This window comes from Carlito syrichta, unplaced genomic scaffold (assembly GCF_000164805.1).
Source record: "Carlito syrichta isolate Samal-C Ts95f unplaced genomic scaffold, Tarsius_syrichta-2.0.1 Scaffold287385, whole genome shotgun sequence".
NCBI lineage: Eukaryota > Metazoa > Chordata > Mammalia > Primates > Tarsiidae > Carlito > Carlito syrichta.
The window spans coordinates 32644-49846 of record NW_007231481.1 but is presented as its reverse complement, the minus strand read 5'-3'; the positions used below and the strand labels follow the sequence as shown (position 1 = coordinate 49846).

General features: G+C 39.4%; 1 protein-coding gene across 1 annotated transcript in view; it reads right to left on the bottom strand.

The window, feature by feature from the left end:
- Window positions 1-14631, bottom strand: part of CMC1 (C-X9-C motif containing 1) — an 89259-nt gene extending 74628 nt beyond the window's left edge. The window contains exon 1 of the mRNA XM_008052728.1: window positions 14568-14631. Coding sequence (XP_008050919.1) covers window positions 14568-14586 — 19 coding nt within the window. The 5' untranslated portion in view covers window positions 14587-14631. The remainder of the gene's footprint in view (window positions 1-14567) is intronic.
- Window positions 14632-17203: the final 2572 nt, after the last annotated feature.

Genomic DNA, 17203 nt, shown 5'->3' with positions numbered 1-17203 from the left:
ATAACTTGTAATTATTTATTGCTGGTATATAGGTCCAATTGATTTTCCATATTGTCCTTATAATCAACATAATCTTACTAAAGTGTATCATTAATTTTAATAATTTGATAGTAGACTATCTTCCGATTTTTATGGAATAATAGGGACAGTTTTGCATCTTCTCTGTTAATTCTTACGATGTGATTTTAAAAAGTGGTAAGTTTTAACTAACAAGACTCCTGTCTTGGATGCTCAAATTTTGTTTAGAATATTTTCAGTTTATCATGTTGAGATTTGCCTATGACTTTCTTCTCTTAACTTGGCATTGTTTTAGCATCAAAGTTATGTTATTTGACAATAAATGAGGAAACATTTTCTCCCTTTATATCCTCTGGAACACTCTGTATAAATAAAGGTTATCATTAAAAGTCTGATAGAAACCACCTGTGATTGTCAGCTTTATGGGTCAATTTGGCTAGGTTATAGCCCCCAATTATTTATGCAAACACTAATTCAGGTGTTTGCTGAGGAGGTATTTTGCAGATTTACATGAGAGATTAACCGAGATGATTTGGGTGGGCCTGATTAATAGATTAACCGAGATGATTTGGGTGGGCCTGATTCAGTCAGCTGGAAGGCAGATCTGAGGTTTTCTTGTAGAATTCCACCTGCTGACTGCAGCTTCAGTTCATGACCAAGAGTTCCAAACCTGCCCTTCCTGATAACCTGCCTGCTCTGTGCATTTCGGACTCACCCCATCTGGCCTTCACAATCACATAAACCAATCTCTTGCAATAAATCTCTTTGTGCACACACACAGATATACCATATACCATGCACGCGTGTGCATTTGTGTGTGTGTGTGTGTGTGTGTATGTGTATGTTTTTCTCCTGCTGATTTTTTCCATGGTGGAACCTGACCAATATACTACCTCTCAGAGACTGAATTTGGAGGTGTATGTGACACACACAGACAGTTTTAACTACTACTTCAATTTTGTAAGAACTTTTTATTTACTCCTGAGTCTGTTACAGTTTTAGCACATTTATATTCCTAAAAGGCACTATCCATTGTACCTAATGTTAAAAAAAAATGATATGAAGGTGTTCACGTGATTTTTTTTTTTCCTCTTTACCACACCTTGGAATTGTATCCCAATTTTCATTGTCTATGCCAAGTGTAAACTAACTTTTTCTGTTAAGAACCAAAGTGTGGTTTAAACTTTGCAGCCCACATACCATTTCTGTGAAATATTATGTATATATGTTTATATACATACATATGTTTTAAAACAAGCAACCTTTTAAAAATGTTACTAACCATATCCAGCTTGCAGGTCTCACTAGATTTGTCCCACAGGCCATAGTTTGGTTTGCTGAACTCTCTGCTATACTGCTTATACATTCTTTTTCCTTAGCTTTGCCAGAAACTGCCAGGAAAAAACCACACTGAATTTATAGAAGGAAATGGAAGCATGGATGGAGAGAAAAGGATAGATTCAGAAGGGGGTCCTTCAAGATTAGTGGTGCCTGAAGAAGCTGAGGGAAAGGGATGATTCAAGGAGGATTCCCAGTTTTCTGGCTCCAAGGAAAATGATGTGACCACTCACTGAGATAGGGAATACAAAAGAAAAAGCAGGTAAGTGAGGAATTTATTTGTGAACATGCTGAATTTGAAGTGACTGTGAGACATCTTATAGAGTGGAAAGCTGGTGTCTACTTAAAGAGAAAATAATAAAACCAGGACCCATCTTCACAAATTACTTTTTTCCTTGCCTACAATATAAATCATAACTAGGCATCAATAATTAGTAGTGTAATTATTGAACAGATTAGAAAACAAGTTCAAAATGTTATTTATAAAAACAAGTTCAAAATGTTATTTCTTCCTTTCATTTATATTGCTTTAATCTCCACAACTTATTTATAATGTGTTCTGATGAATCTACTCTTTGCTCTATAAATCTTGCAAAGGTCTTAGTTAAAGAAGGCGATATTATTTTCAATCAGTCTGTTGAATACACACATAGCTTTATAATATTTAATCACTTTTACATAAATAAATTATAATAGAAACTTACTTGCATTATGCTTTCTAAGTTATAATATTCCTATCAAACACATTTTAAAGTGACCTACCAAGACTTCTGATCATTCTTCTAAAATATCCTAAGGCAAAGAAACAATTCTAGAACTTCATGAATATTGATTTCAATTTTCCAAACTCTTGGTGTTAAATCAGAAATGGCAATGCTAAAAATATATGAATTCTAGCAGAGCACAGTAGCTTACACCTGTAATCCCAGCACTTTGGGAGGCCGAGGCGAGAGGACTGCCTGAGCCCAGGGATTCTCTATGTAGCCTGGGCAACATAGAGAGACCTCATCTCTATAATAATTCCAAAAATTAGATGTGTGGAGGTATGTGCCTATAGTTCCAGCTACTTGGAAGGCTGAGGCAGGAGGATTGCCTGAGACCAGTAGGTTGAGGCTGTGGTGGCCATGAGCATACACTGTACTCTAGCCTGGGCAACAGTGAAACTCTGAGTCAACAACAATAACAACAAATATAAAATACACACATATATGAATTCTACTAAAGATTTTCCCATTTTATAGCATACCAGCCACTAAATACTGATCATTAATTAATTATAATTTTTGAAAAGGCTATCTTCAACACTACAAATATTATAAACAGGGTATTTTTATTCAAAAACTTACAAAGTGATTTCCTTAATGCCAATCTGGTGTATATATGTTATACATTTGTGGAGCACTTGCAAAATTAAAAATCAAATTGTGAAAGTTTGCTACTATACAGTCACACAAATTTATACTGAGATAAAGAATCAGGATAACATCACCAGGGAAAATTTCCAAAGCACTAACTTCTCAACATTCTATCATCACCTGAAAGTCAATTTTCACCTTTTTCACTGGCTGAATTTGTTAGCTCAGATTTTGCTTTGGGGCTCATGTGTTCTCAAAATATGGCAGAACTAGATTATAAGGCTACTGACAACAGCACTTGCTATGAATCCACAAAGACAACAGCGAAGCAAATCAGAATATTATAGAATCTTTCACAGGAAAGAATGTGACACATAAAGGACAAGATATGTCTTTTTTCAATAATGAAAATGTTCTAATTTAGTTAATCTGATTCTTATTTAGATAATGTCACTTAAAAATTTCCCAGTTACATTTGTTTGCTCCTGAAGACACTTTGGTGCAATTATTTACTCTAGAGGAAAAAACAAAAACAAACAAACAAAATGATAAATGCTTGTAATAAACCTGCAACAATGTTCTCATTAGCAATAGGTTCATCTTCTTTCCTAGGTACCAAGAACCTCAAAAGGAATAACTCCAAAAGATGGCATCCTGTACAATTGATAAGACCAGAGCTCTCAATTTTTAGTGCTCACTACCTGCTTCACACCAGGAAGCTACATAGACTCCAGTTCCCAACAGCACGAAGACATGGATGCTCATGACTAGACTTTCATGTTCTTTCTAGCTGGTTTATAACCTTCTTGCTACAAGGATAGTGTAAAATAAGGAAGGGGGTAGGGGGAGAGGTCTTTGAATGGGAAAATTAAGACAGTGAGGATCGGTATTCATTTCACCTTCTTCCTTTGAAGTCATACTTGAACTGACAAAACAAAAGCAAAAGGGGCAATAGTAGGAGAGATCCTCTCCCCCCGCATTGCTCTAGCCTGACTCTGGCTGTGAAACCAGGAGATGAGGCCAATGAACGCATACAGTCTTCATACCAGCCCTTCCAATTAAGTGTTTTAATTCCATTTTGCAGATAAAGAAGTGTAGGCTCACAAAAGTAAAATCACCCCAGTCTCTGATAAAATGGCAATGCCAACATCATATAACCCAGGTCCCAAACCTTCTATGACACCACAATGCACATGGGGTGGTGGCCTATTTAGGAAGACTACAGCAAAGAAGGTTAAGTGAGCTTCCGCAGTTATGCTGAAACATGAAAATACCCTTTAGGTAATAAGACCGTATGTTTCAGAAGCATCATTTTGAAGAAGCAAAATTCAAAACTTCAGTTTCCATTTTTTGATTTTCTGATTCCCACCATGGAAAAATTTTTTTTGGAAAAAATATTTTTTTAAAAAAAGCAAGAGGAGCATTTTGTCAGTTGGCTGAAAACACATTCGAAGAGAGTAATTGTGAAATATTAGGTCAATCAGTAACAATCTAATTTTATATAAGCTCAAACTCTCACAAAATTCTGCAAGTACATCAGTGAGGTAGATGTAACTATTTCTGTTTAGCTTCTGGGTCAAATACCACCCATATCACACAACAGTATGCTTCATCTGAACTTCTCTGTCCTATCAGCTTTCACTGTTAAAAACCACCTTGTTCACACTAGACGTGCCCATTTCCCAATAGCACCTATTTCTTGGACCTCAGATTCTGCAGATTGCTAGGTGTGAAAACTTCCTCTTCCACCCACATTGCTTTAACCAAGACGAGACTAGAAAGGGACAACTAATCTAAAAGTATACCAAAGCAGGAAATCAACTTATGCAATAAGACATACCAATTTTAGAAATATTCTGCAACCTCCATTGTGGCCATATTTCTTAAATGAACAAGTTTCACATTTACTTTATTTGGTAAAACTTCAAAACTATCTTTTCCTACAAGCATAGTTTCCCACTGATATCTGGCAGAAAATTATCAGTGTTATGGGGGAAAGAAGCAGAAAGGAATAAATGACAACACGCCTCTGATCTTCTTAGCAATATAATGCCTAATTGATTATTTTTCTCTCATGTCCACATCTAGAAGACTGTAGAACATTTTCAACAATAAGAATGCTCCTCAATGCCTTGGTCCACCCTATGTCTACTGGTGCTTCTTCTTCAGCTTACAATATTTCATAAAATTCCTATAAAGAAAATATATGACTTTGATAATTTTACATTGAGAGGTTATTCATTTTCAAAAGATTCAACCTTTGCTCAAATCATATTATCCTTTTTGGTAAGGATTTTGGAGCTAGTTTGCATAACATGAAAATCAGTTCCACGCTATATCATTTGGGGGTGGTGGTTGGAGTGTGCTATGGTTTGGATACAGTTTGTTTGTCCCCACTAAATCTCATGTTGAAATTTGACCCCCAGTGTGGTGGTGTTAGAAGGTGGGGCCTAGTGAGAAGTGTTTGGGTTATGGGGGCAGTCCGTTCATGAATGGCTTTGAGCCCTTCTTGTAATAGTGAGTTCTTGCTTTTTCAAAACTGGATTAATTCCCAAAAGAGTGGGTTGTTATAAAGCCAGGATACTTTGCAGGTTTGGTCCATCTTCACACATGCCCATTTCCCCTTTGACTTTCTCTACCATGTGTTGACACAGCACAAAAACCCTTACAAGAAGCCAAGCAGATGCTGGTGCCATGTTTCCTGTACAGCCTGCAGAACTATGAGCTAAATACAAATTACTCATTGTCAGGTAGTCCTTTACAGCAACACTAAACCATCTGAGACAGCAGGAAGGTAGCATTTCCCAGGATGATCATCTACCACCCTCACCAGACTGTCTCTGGCTAAACTTAGGATGAGATTCAAATTCACTTTCAGAACAAAGATTTGCTGAAATGATAATATAAAGATTATTGTAGAGTCTGAAGAGAAATTTCAAAGGACTCTCAAAAATATCCTGAACAATGTGACAATACTCAAAAAAGCACGCATACATCCAAGATAATATCTGCTCCTATTCCTCCATGGCAATCCCACAAGGTTCTATCATAAAGCTGGTATTTATGATGCTGAATTTTCAGTGCTCATCTCCATCTTCGACTTTACTCTGCCCACATTTTCTTTTTTTTTTTTTGAGTTGGAGTCTCATTCTGTCACCCAGACTGGAGTGCAGTGGCCACTCCCGACCACCGCAGCCTCGACCTGGTGAGCTCTGGCGATCCTTCTGTCTCAGCCTTCCGAGTAGCCGGAATTACAGGCATGCGCTACCACGCCCGGCTAATTTATGATTTATTGTAGAGATGAAGTCTCACCTGCCCAGGTGGGTCTCGAACCCATGGGCTCAGGCAATCCACTCACCTCAGCCTCCCAAAGGCGCGGGATTACAGGCTGAGCCACCGAACCCGGCTCCACATTTTCAACTATCTACTGGTAATTCCCAAGTCCCACCAGCATTTCAAGTCCACCTTAAATTTTCTACAATTTAAACATTTATTTTGCCAACCTGGTGGTGACATTATCCTTCTTATATAAAAAATCAGCTAACATTTAAATAGTACACAAAAGAAGCACAATAAATATTTGCAGAGGAAGGAAAAAGTGATGGAAGGAACTGTTTTACAAACATTATATCATTCAGAAGCAGGTATGATGAAACTTAAGACTCAGAGAACTCAAAGCAATCTTGCAGCATTACCCAGAAAATAACTGGAAAAGTCAAACTCCAGTTCAATCTTTTGTTCTCCATCTTCTACCCCTTATTTTTCATAATTAAAGTTTACTTATTCAAAATCTAACTCAACACTTCTCCATCCCAAAAGTCTTTCTGATCACCAACACCCAAAAGTGATTTTTCCTTTCTTTAGCCCCATGATTTTGCCTACACCAATTCTGTTGCTCTAATCAGATCTGGCCTTAAAAGACATTACATCACACTCTATCTGCAATCTTCTCCTGCTAGATCAGTGATTGCTATGGACAGAATTGTGCTCACCCTTCCCCAAATTCACATGTTGAAGACCTAACCCCTAAGGACTGTATTTAGGAATACAATGTGACTGTGCTTTTAGGAAATAGTTTTAGTAAAATGAGGTCCTAAAAGTGGGGTCCTAATTTGATAGAATTTGTGGCCTTATAAAAGGTGAGCGTCTCTCATTCTCTCTCTCTCTACCATGTGAGAACATAAGAGAGAGGGCAGCCATTTGCAAGTCAGGAAAAGAGTCCTCACCAGAAACTAAATCAGGCTGCACCTCAGTCTTACACTTCCTGGCCTCCAGAACAGTAATAAAATAAATGTATGTTGCTTAAGTCATCCAGTTTATGTTGTGTGAGGCACCCAGTCTACGGTATTTTGTTATGGCAGCCCAAGCAGACTAAGATAGATTTAGGGCCTGGGAGGGCTCTACAAAATTCTGATGCTTGCGTCCCACTCCAGATCAGTTAAATCAGAAACACTGGAGTAAAACTCAGACATTGGATTTTTAAAATATCCCCAGATAATTCTAATACATGGTTAGATTAAGAACTACTACTTGAAAGAGTTAAGTTTATTGAAGTCAGAAACCATGTTTTAACTCATCTTTCTAATCTCCTCTGACTCCCAGCAGGTGGTAAACAGGCAATAAAACTGCTTAATAAATGACACATATTTTTAAAAGTTTTGGTATTTGATAGTCACAGAATCTCTGTTAACAAATACGTATTACACACCTATTAGGCATCAATCACCAAGCTAGGGATTGTGCATACAATAATGCATAAGACAAGCAGGTGTCCTTATTCTGCAGCATAAATATTTGGCATTCTATGTTCCAATTAATTTTGCTCAGTTAATTAATATATATTATGGTCTGTAAAAATCTCCCAATAACTGTTCTTTTGCAAAACATCACATTCTTTAAAAAAGTATTCTTCAATCTCCTTACTTAAGAATGCAGGATTGTGGTGGGAGAATGTTAACTTGGGTATCAATGTTCTTATTTGGGTACAATTTTGTTTGGCTCACTAGATCAAGTACAAGGCAACACGTATATTTTTGATATCTGTAATCATATAGATTTTTACACACGGCTATTCAATATAAAATGATACTAATCTCGTCCAGAAGCATAAACTTGAAGTTAACTTTTTTCGGTGCTAAGTCAAGAATCCCTCGAGACGACGAAAAGTATTTAATATCATGTAAGTCTAAGGCTTGAAGCTACATCAGCAGTTACCTCATATGTCTTACTCGCCCTATCGCTCATCCTCAGACCTCAGGTTACATCATTTAGAACAGGTTAATGGCAAAGTCTGAAACAAGAAGTCAGGCCTACTAACTCGTAAACTCTGTGTTCATTCCACAACAGTGCACTGCGCACCTGGGGGTTGGTAGGCAACCTTCCACTATCTAGGTGAAATGAACTGGCCTACCCTTTCTAGTCCTCTAACGTGAACAAGAACTAGACAGATTCAGAGATAAGGAAGAAGGGAAAATTCTAGAGAGAATAGCATGTGCAATGGCCTAGAAGACAAAAAAAACACTGCTTGGCCTATCTTAGATATGTATTAGACCAATGTTATTCAAACTTTTTGGCTATATAAACCCGTGATACTTTACTGAATGCAGTGCATACACCTGTGCAAATGTATACTTATGGGCAAGTACCCCTTCCTAATAACCTATCATTATCCAAACTCTCACTATCCAACTAAGACTCCTAATAGATTCAAATAAATTATTTTTAGAATAGAGCAGGTATCCCTCCCATAGCAGAGACTGTTGAAGCATGCACACCTGCAACCTTCTCAGGACTGTCTTGGGCATGGTATCCTTGCTACTGCCCCTCTCCCAACTCCTGCAGCAACCAATGACTGAGAGATGGTACAAAAACCCAGCTCCCTTGCCTATGAAGCGGAATAAACTGTGGTTTGTGGTATACCAGAGCTGATCAGGCTGAGACAAGCCTTTCTCAAAGCCACATCCATCCTTAGCTTCCTCCCCTTCCCTGTCTTGTTTTTCTTACTCACTTACAGGTTATTTTATTTGTTTTTTTAATATATATTTTATTTGAAAGATATGGGGTACAATTCAGGATTAGGCATGCAATACAATTGGACATCGTACAGGTAAAGTTTGGGCCTCCCTTTGGTCCCCACTTTGCCTGGTTTGAGATCAGACACCCTTATTGATATTGCCCCACCCCTACTCCGGCAGTATCCCGCTACTGCTAATTCTTTTCTTATAGTATTATGATAAATGTTCAGGGTCCGCTTATGAGCCCTGGTCCAGGCTTTTATTTTTAAGGACAATCCATTAGTAAATAATTTGCTGACCACTTATGTACCTAACCCTGAATTGTACCCCATATCTTTCAAATAAAAACAAAAATTTAGTAAGTAAATAATCACTTGCATATGCAACACTCAAATGATACCCACACCCAGTGACCAGATTTATTCTCTAATACTGTACCCAAATAAAAGAAACCAGGGCTTTTCAGAGAAATAGCTAATTCTATGGATTCGTCAGGGTAGGTACAAGATGAGCTAGTGATATCTTGCGTGAGACAAAGAAGAAGATGCTCAAAAGATGGTAAGAGCATATGAGAAAGAGTCCAGCTAGCTTGAAGGAACTCTCACTGGCCAAATCTGGGAAAATTTGAACACAAAAATAATTATGTACATTAACAAAGTATAAACCATTATAAAAATAGGAATTCATGAGTTCTTACCAATAACAAATTTATAAATAAATGAATAGAAAATAAAGCAGTCTCTCATAGCAAAATGTCAATGACCATTTAGTAAATGTGGATGCAGAGCTGGAAGTAGGAAAAAAAATTATTTTGCAACCATCATGAGAAGACTACATCAGGTAAAAATCACCAATAGATGCTAAGGCAAAAGGGGAATTTTTTAGGGGAAGCTGATATTTACATGGTCTTGAATAACTTTCCTACAAATTACTTATTAATTGTAAGAGAGGAAAAAACAAATAGCAAAGCAATGGGGCAAAACCATGAGTGGGCAATTAAAATTAGCTCCACCCGAGAGACAGACAGAGTTCACGCACCTCCAGATGTGACATGCTGAGGAAGACAGATCACTTGGGCAAGGTTCAGCTGAAATCGACGTTACCTTTGATCCACACAAAAGTCACATCGGCACAACATGAGGAACATTCTACCTGTCACCCCCTTATATAAAAACTTGCAGTGTCTTCCCATGTTCTCAGTATAAAATTCAAACTCCTTGAAATCGTTTACAGGGTATATCACGATTCACAAGCGAAATCCCTTTACTGCCTAGCACACTCTCCTCTTTGATTTCAATTCTTTGTTCTCCTTTTCTCTGCTAAAGTCAGTGTTTTTCACATTCCACAGAGTATCAGAGGGTAGTTAAATTAGTCTAGTGAGGTAAAAAAATGATTTTCTATGACAAATACACTTTTAATTTAGAAATATACAAATGTAGACGTTAGGCTTTTTAAAGCTCTGAACTACCAACATATACAATACATACCAATATACTCTAGAGATATAGAGGCATAATAAAATTGAGATTTTTTCTAATCAACTCCATAATCTTTTTTATTAATCACACAATGCTCAGAAAAAAAAGATTCTTCAAATCTGTTTAGATGTGTAACTTAAAAAATTTTCCAGTAAATTTGAGAGCTAGTACTGTGTTAGTACCCCTGAAGCTAATCCACCTACATCCCCACAGGAACCCCTAAAAGAACTTCTGCAATACAAATACTCCAAGAGCAGTCATAAGAATATTGTCTCAAGACATATATGCCTTAAACACCCTCTCATGGAATGTCATGAGATTCTTGACCCTACTTTCTACAACCTGAGTCCTATCTCTGTCTTATCTTCCTCCCCTTATGAGATTCTTGGAAGAAAACAGTAATGAAGAAGCCCATGAATAAATGCACACCTCCCCACTCCCCACAAACACACTTGATTAAGGAAACTTCCTTTAGGTTACCATTGCCACTTTGTGCCAAAGTAGAGAATGAATCTAACTAATTGACAGGGGAAAGAGAAACCTCCTACCCTGCTAAAAAGGTAAAAGGTGAAAGAGAAGGGAGAATCACTTCTAGTTGGCAGAGAAAGTAAGAATCAAAACGAACAGGCCCAGGTTCCTGTGGGCAGTCAACTGAGCATATAACCATATCCAAAAATTGGTCTGGAACATGGCAATAGGCAAAAGCATAACCAGGAGTTCTTCCAGTACTTGTGATTATTGGGCTATTCTACAACTTGTTGGGGCAGAGGTTAACTTTTAGAATTTTGTCAAGTAAAGACAGAAATCATTTCAGACCAGAGGAAATATAACTGAATAGATTACACTTTATGGCCCTGTTATGACCAGTTTGTATTTAAGGCAGTAACCTATGAAACTATCTAGTTATCTAGCTTCTCAAATACTTTTTGGACCGATTTTTACATCTTACTGGTTCCCTCAGTAATTTGTAAGATGAAGAAATTCTTCAACACATATTCATTTTGCATTTGCATGAATCATAATTTTATCTTTTCAAAAATCATAATTTAGCAAGCACTATTTTAAGTGTTTCTATAGGTAATCATGCATTGTACATTAGAAATAAACAACCTTTTAAATTTTTAATCACTTAAGTTTGACTAGATTTTCAAAATACAAAGTCCTCGTAGATAGGATTATTAATTAGTAAAGAAACTGTAACTTGGAATAAGACTAAGCATGCCTAAGTGTATATTTCTGAATCATCACCATAAATTCAAAATGGCTAAAACATATAGGGAGAATTTCCTCTAGGAATAGGGAGAAGATTAGGCTGACCAAAAAAACCAAAAAGAACGAAAAACAAAACTAAAGAACAAGTCAAGAAAACTGGGATAGTGTTTCTCCTCTATTCAGTATGCATATTAGAAGTGTCTATGAAACATTTTTAACTGTTGGAGGCTTGGACCCAAACCCAGACAAATTAAATTTGAATATCCAGGAGTGCAACCCAGGCATCAGTATCATTTTAAAGTTTAATGCCCCCCATAGTCATTTCTCCTAGGTGTTTTGGACTCTCTCCAGCCTTCTTCTGTGCATTCAAATTGTAAGAGAAACAATGAACATACAGCTGATAACCCTACAAAGAGCACTGTTATCACCTCTACATTCACAAAAAAGGAAAATACTATAAATAAAACTACATAAAAATCTGTAACCTGTATTTCATTACTGGATTTAGCGTTTCTTGAGGAAAATGAATCCTACAAAGTTAGCTAAATGTTGTTGCCAAATGGTAATCAAACTTATATAGCCTTGTATATAAGTCTCAGAATATGCAATATAAACCAATGTGAAAACAGATTTTGCTCTATAAACCTCACTGGGCATAACTATCTACTCATCTACGCAATATGAGTGCATACCATCATGGACTATAAAAAGCAGTAAACTTCCAAAACGTAAGCCTAAATTTCAATTTACAAACAAAGCAAAATTGAATTTTCTTTTTTCAAAAAAGCTGGCTTCAAAACACTTTATTCTGCAATTTAAAGACAAGGCAGTTTAGAAAAAAATCTCTCTACTTGCTGACTATACTTTCTTACTTTTCATTGCTTCCTTCCCTGTTTTTGTGGACGTTTCCAATGATCTTCATGTTATATTTGACCGTCACCATCTACCTAACTGCTGAAGTAAAAAGTCTGGAATTAACCCTAATTCCTCACTTTGTCTCACAACATTTATCCAAGGCAACAGCAAGTCAATTTCTCCTTCTAAACATAAACTAGCATATTTCTTTCCACCTTTTCTAATACCATCTGAGGCTATGATGCAACCATACTAGGCCTGGACTACTGCTGCCATCTCTTTACCTGTCTCCCTGCTTCCACTCATGACCTGACACCTCTGTAACCTTCAAAAGCCTCTGACAGCTTTTGATGACGTTTAAAAAAAAATTCAAATGCTTTATTACCATAGCCTTCAAAACCTTGCAGCATCTAGGTATTTAGCTCCTGCCTACATTCCGAGAATCTTTCTGTGTGGACCCTCCCCACACTCTAATTTAAGTACTTGCAACCTGTGGACCTAGCACACTCTTTCCATAGGTCTTCACAAAGCTGCTTCCTCTCATCCCTCAGACTCCAGTTCAAATACTACTTCCTCATAGAGCTCTTCACTGATCACCATCTACCACATGACACTGCCTATTTTCTTCATAATGTTTATCACAGTCTGTAAAAGTATTATGTGTGTATGTCCGGGGAGGGAGTGTTAATTCTCTTTCTTCTACTGCATCCTAGGGCTTAGAACATGTAGCAAAGGCTAGACATTCAACAAGTAACTGTTTAATCAATAAATGCTCAGTGGTGGCGAGGTCTACAGTGCTAGACTGGAAATGGTATTACCTTCATTCTACCTAGACTTGGCTCTATCAGCAAATAGTTGTGTGGCCATGGGTACATCCCAAGATTGGAATTGAGTAACTGGAAGGTGAGAAAGTGAAAACAGCAAGTATGAAGGGTTTTCCCCCCCCTAAATTTCCGTGTTTGTCTAAACCCAAGAAGAAAGATATATGGAAGCGTTTTATTTCTCTGAGGCTGTGTCCTCATCTATATGAGATTACTCAGGTCACTTCCAGTTCAGAAATACCAGAATTATAGGGGCCTCAGCCTGACTTCTTTACTTATACCCCTCCTGCCCCAGGAACCACATCAAGATATTCATCTTGAAATCAAACATCACACGGGGCACTTTACTACTTACACCTTTGCTCATACTGCTGCCTCTTCTCCAACTCCAATCACCGGAAAATGTATCCTTCAAAGCCTAGATCAGTTGCTAACTGCTTCATAAAGTCTGATCCAATCACTTAGCCCAAAACTAATACAGTCTTTACATGTCCTAGAATTCCTCTATAAGCTTCAAATTAGAGTACACCCTGATCTTACCACGCCCTTCTTGAACTAGTAACTTAACCTCTCTCTCAGCCTGTTTCCTAATGTGTAAAATGGAGATAAAAGAACCTATCATACCAAACACTATTGTTGGATAATTGAGAATACTTAGCTCGATAATAAAATGTTCACATATTATTTGTGCGCTACACATATTTTTCGTGCTCCTTGAGAGCTTCCAGAACATCTTTTTCATTTCTGAATCTCTAAAGTGTTAAAGACATTTCACTAGCCATAACTAGACAAATGACCATGCCCTCCAAAAACTGTTCTCTATCTATACCTTACAAAAATAGCCTCAAGCAAACATACGGTAAGCTTCTCTAAGGACTGGCATTCGGGGAACTAAACTATTGCGGCAAACCAAAGTGGGTGGAAGCCTGAAAGTTAAAATAACATTCAAGACTTTGGAGATCCTTCCAAAGAAACTGACTCCTGCCACAGCGATAGATCTTTCGAACTGCTGTTTTCAAGTTGGGTTACAAGGATGAACTTTGGGGACTGTGAATTGCTCAAAAAGAGATGCAAAATAGTGCACTGGCACAAACAGGCAAATGGGGGGGGGGGGGGGCAAGAGTGTCAACACCAGACAAGATTTAAAGAAGTCTGTACCAAGGGGCGAAAAAGAGGGTGACGATGAAGCGACCAGTCGCATTAAGAATGAAACCACAAGGGACGAGAGTGTAGACAACAAACCCAATCTCACCTAACCGTAACTCCCCCCACCCGCTGCCCCCCGCCCCCCGCCCCCCGCCAGTGAGTAGGTGACCTAGGACCGAGGGAGGCGGCCGGACGGGCGCGAGGAGACCTTAGGGAAATCGGTGCGCCCTCGGAGCGCGGCACCTGTCCTAGGTGGGCCTCCAGCCCGCACCGCCCGCAGCGCGGACCCGGCCGAGGCCCCTCGGCCAACTCTGCTTCCCGCCCCGGTACCTGCGGGGTCGAGCGCCATCTCGGCGGCAGGCGGGGAGAAAGGCAGCCGAGGGGCGGCTCCGGGGCAGGGAGCGGGGCGGGACGGGGCGGAGAAGGAGGAGCGCGGCGCCCTGGGCGAGGCCGGGCCGGGCTCCTTCCCCGCTTCCTCCCCCCGCTTCCTACTTCCGCCGCCCACTGCGCCTGCGCCCTCTCGGCCCCGCCCCTAGGCCTAAATCGCGGGTGGAATCGACTTCGCAGAGGGAGGGACCCAGGGAAGGGGGCGTGGCTGCACGCGCCTCGGGGGCGGGACCTCCCGTCTCGGCCTCGCTTTGGAAGGCTCGATCGCCGGGTCGCAGCCCGCTTCTGCGCTCACCCGAGCCCAATCCGAAGTCCTTCGGGACGGCGCCTGCCAGGGCGACCAGGTCAAAGTCCGAGGCCCGCCCTGCATACCCGCCTGCGGAGAAGCAAAAGAATCTTCCCGTTCCTTTCATTGTTTTTTTCGTAAGGTTCACTCATTCGTACCTGTCTATTTCATGCCTGCCAGCTTCCAGCCACGATTCCGAATACTACGGGAAAATAATAAACATAAGATCAGTATTCTCAGTGATCAGTGTTGGCAGGGGAGTCCAATAAAAACAGCACGATGTTTCCCACTGGGTGCATGCTGTAAGAATTGTGTCTCTCACAGAAAAAAACAAGACAAAACAAAACAAAAAAACCACGCTGTTAAATGCTCCACGCGCGCAAGATGTGCACAGCTTGTTCCACCATGAAGGGGGGTGTGGCGTGTGCATTATCATTACTTCTCCCCCCGATCAGAGGCCTGTGGCTCTCCTGGAGGTTAAAATGAAAATGTGGGCTCTAGGGTGTACCTCTGTGCTGTGAAATAATAATACTCACCATTTAACAGTTTGATTTGGGTGATACTACAAATCCCCTCTGTCAGTCAAAGTTGTATAGCCGTCCCGTGTAAGACCTCTAACTGCCCTCTGCTAGGAGAAGAAACTTTCTGGGTGGCACTTAGGTTGGTTTCTACTCACGAACCAGCCTTCTGAAGCGCTTCCTTGCCAAATCCACGTTTAACTGGCTCAAGCCTCCGAAGGATGAGTTGCGGCCTGGGACAGATGGGACAGATGTTTAGAAAAACAAGGAGCAGCTGCTTCTTCCCTGCGAGGGATTTAGGGCTTTCAAAATGATCCCCTCCCCACCTACCTGCAGTCCCTCCTCCCCTGCTGCTGTTTCCGCCTGGTCAGTTGGCAGAAAAGCTGAGGCCATTGAGCAAGGCTGGGAAAGTGGGTCCCTGCTCAGCAGGTCTTCCGTTTAAGGGCCTATTTGGGTATAAGGGCCCTTATTACAGCTGTAGGTTGAGGTGCCAAGGTGAAGAATTAACGTTTTTCTCAGCCAGCCGGGAAACCGGATCCTTTTCTTTGCATGTTTTATGGTAGTAAGCGTGCTTAGCAACACAACCAAAACTCACTCTGGTGACCCTTTTCTTTTTCTAGAGATGAAGGATTTAATTTAGAAAGTTAAAGCAAATATTTTCGAAGAGATGAGGTGGAATATAAAAACACAGGTCAGACACCCATATTCAAGTATTATATTAAACTAAATCTCTTTGTATGCAAAAGGGTATCATGCTTAAGGGGGAACATTGCAGAGCTTCAGACAGAGAGACTTGGCTTCCTTTACTTGAGTCCTGTAGTTTGATCTATTGGCTTCGTGACTTGAATAAGTTCCAATGTTTTTGTAAACTTTAGTGTCTTTTTTTCTTCTTTATTATGATTTTATTTTTTAATTTTTTATTTTAAAGATGTGGGGTACAATTCAGGGTTAGGTATACAAATGTTCATTATGCAGTTACCCTTGTTGAGGTTTCCCCTGCCCCCGCCGCAGTTTCCCGCTGCTGCCAATCCTTTTCTTATAGTATTACAATAATTGTTCAAGGTCCGTTGTAAACTTTAGTTTCTAATTGGCAAGGATGTCTGAGGAATAAATGGGATCTCATATAACATATTTGAAGTCCACCCTCTAAAGTTTGTTCAATAACTATCACTTGAAACATTACTATTTCATATTTTGTATTTAAATCAACTCACTAAAAAAATTTAAGTAGAGACTATTTACTTTAGCCTTATTCTGAGTAAGTACATTTATAGAATCATGAGTTTCATGTGCCCTACAAAAATGGACCGCTAGACGTATCACATCAGGAGAGGCACTTGCAAAAATAGCCCCAATGCCTCTCCACTCTTCTGTTAAACTGGATACTTTCAGGGGTAAACAGAGTCTTTACACTCTAGGGAGGATAAGTCATTTTTTTAAAAGTTAAGGTAGAAAAAATTGAATTGGAAACTCAAAACAGAAAAATTTTTTGAGGCATCACATTATTAATTGACAATTACTCCGGCAGTAACTTCAATACGAGCTTAAAGAGAAAGAACACATCGTCAGTTAAAGACCAGAAATGTGAGATCAAGGTGTCAGAGGGTTGGTTTCTTCTGCAGCCTCTGGTCTCAGGTTGTAGATGGACTTCTTTTTGTGTCTTCACATGGTCTTCCCTTTTGTGTGTCTCAATATCTTCTTGTAAAGAATCCAGGCATATTGGATTTGAGACCCTCCTAATGACCTCATTTTGACTAAACTACCTTTTTAAAAGT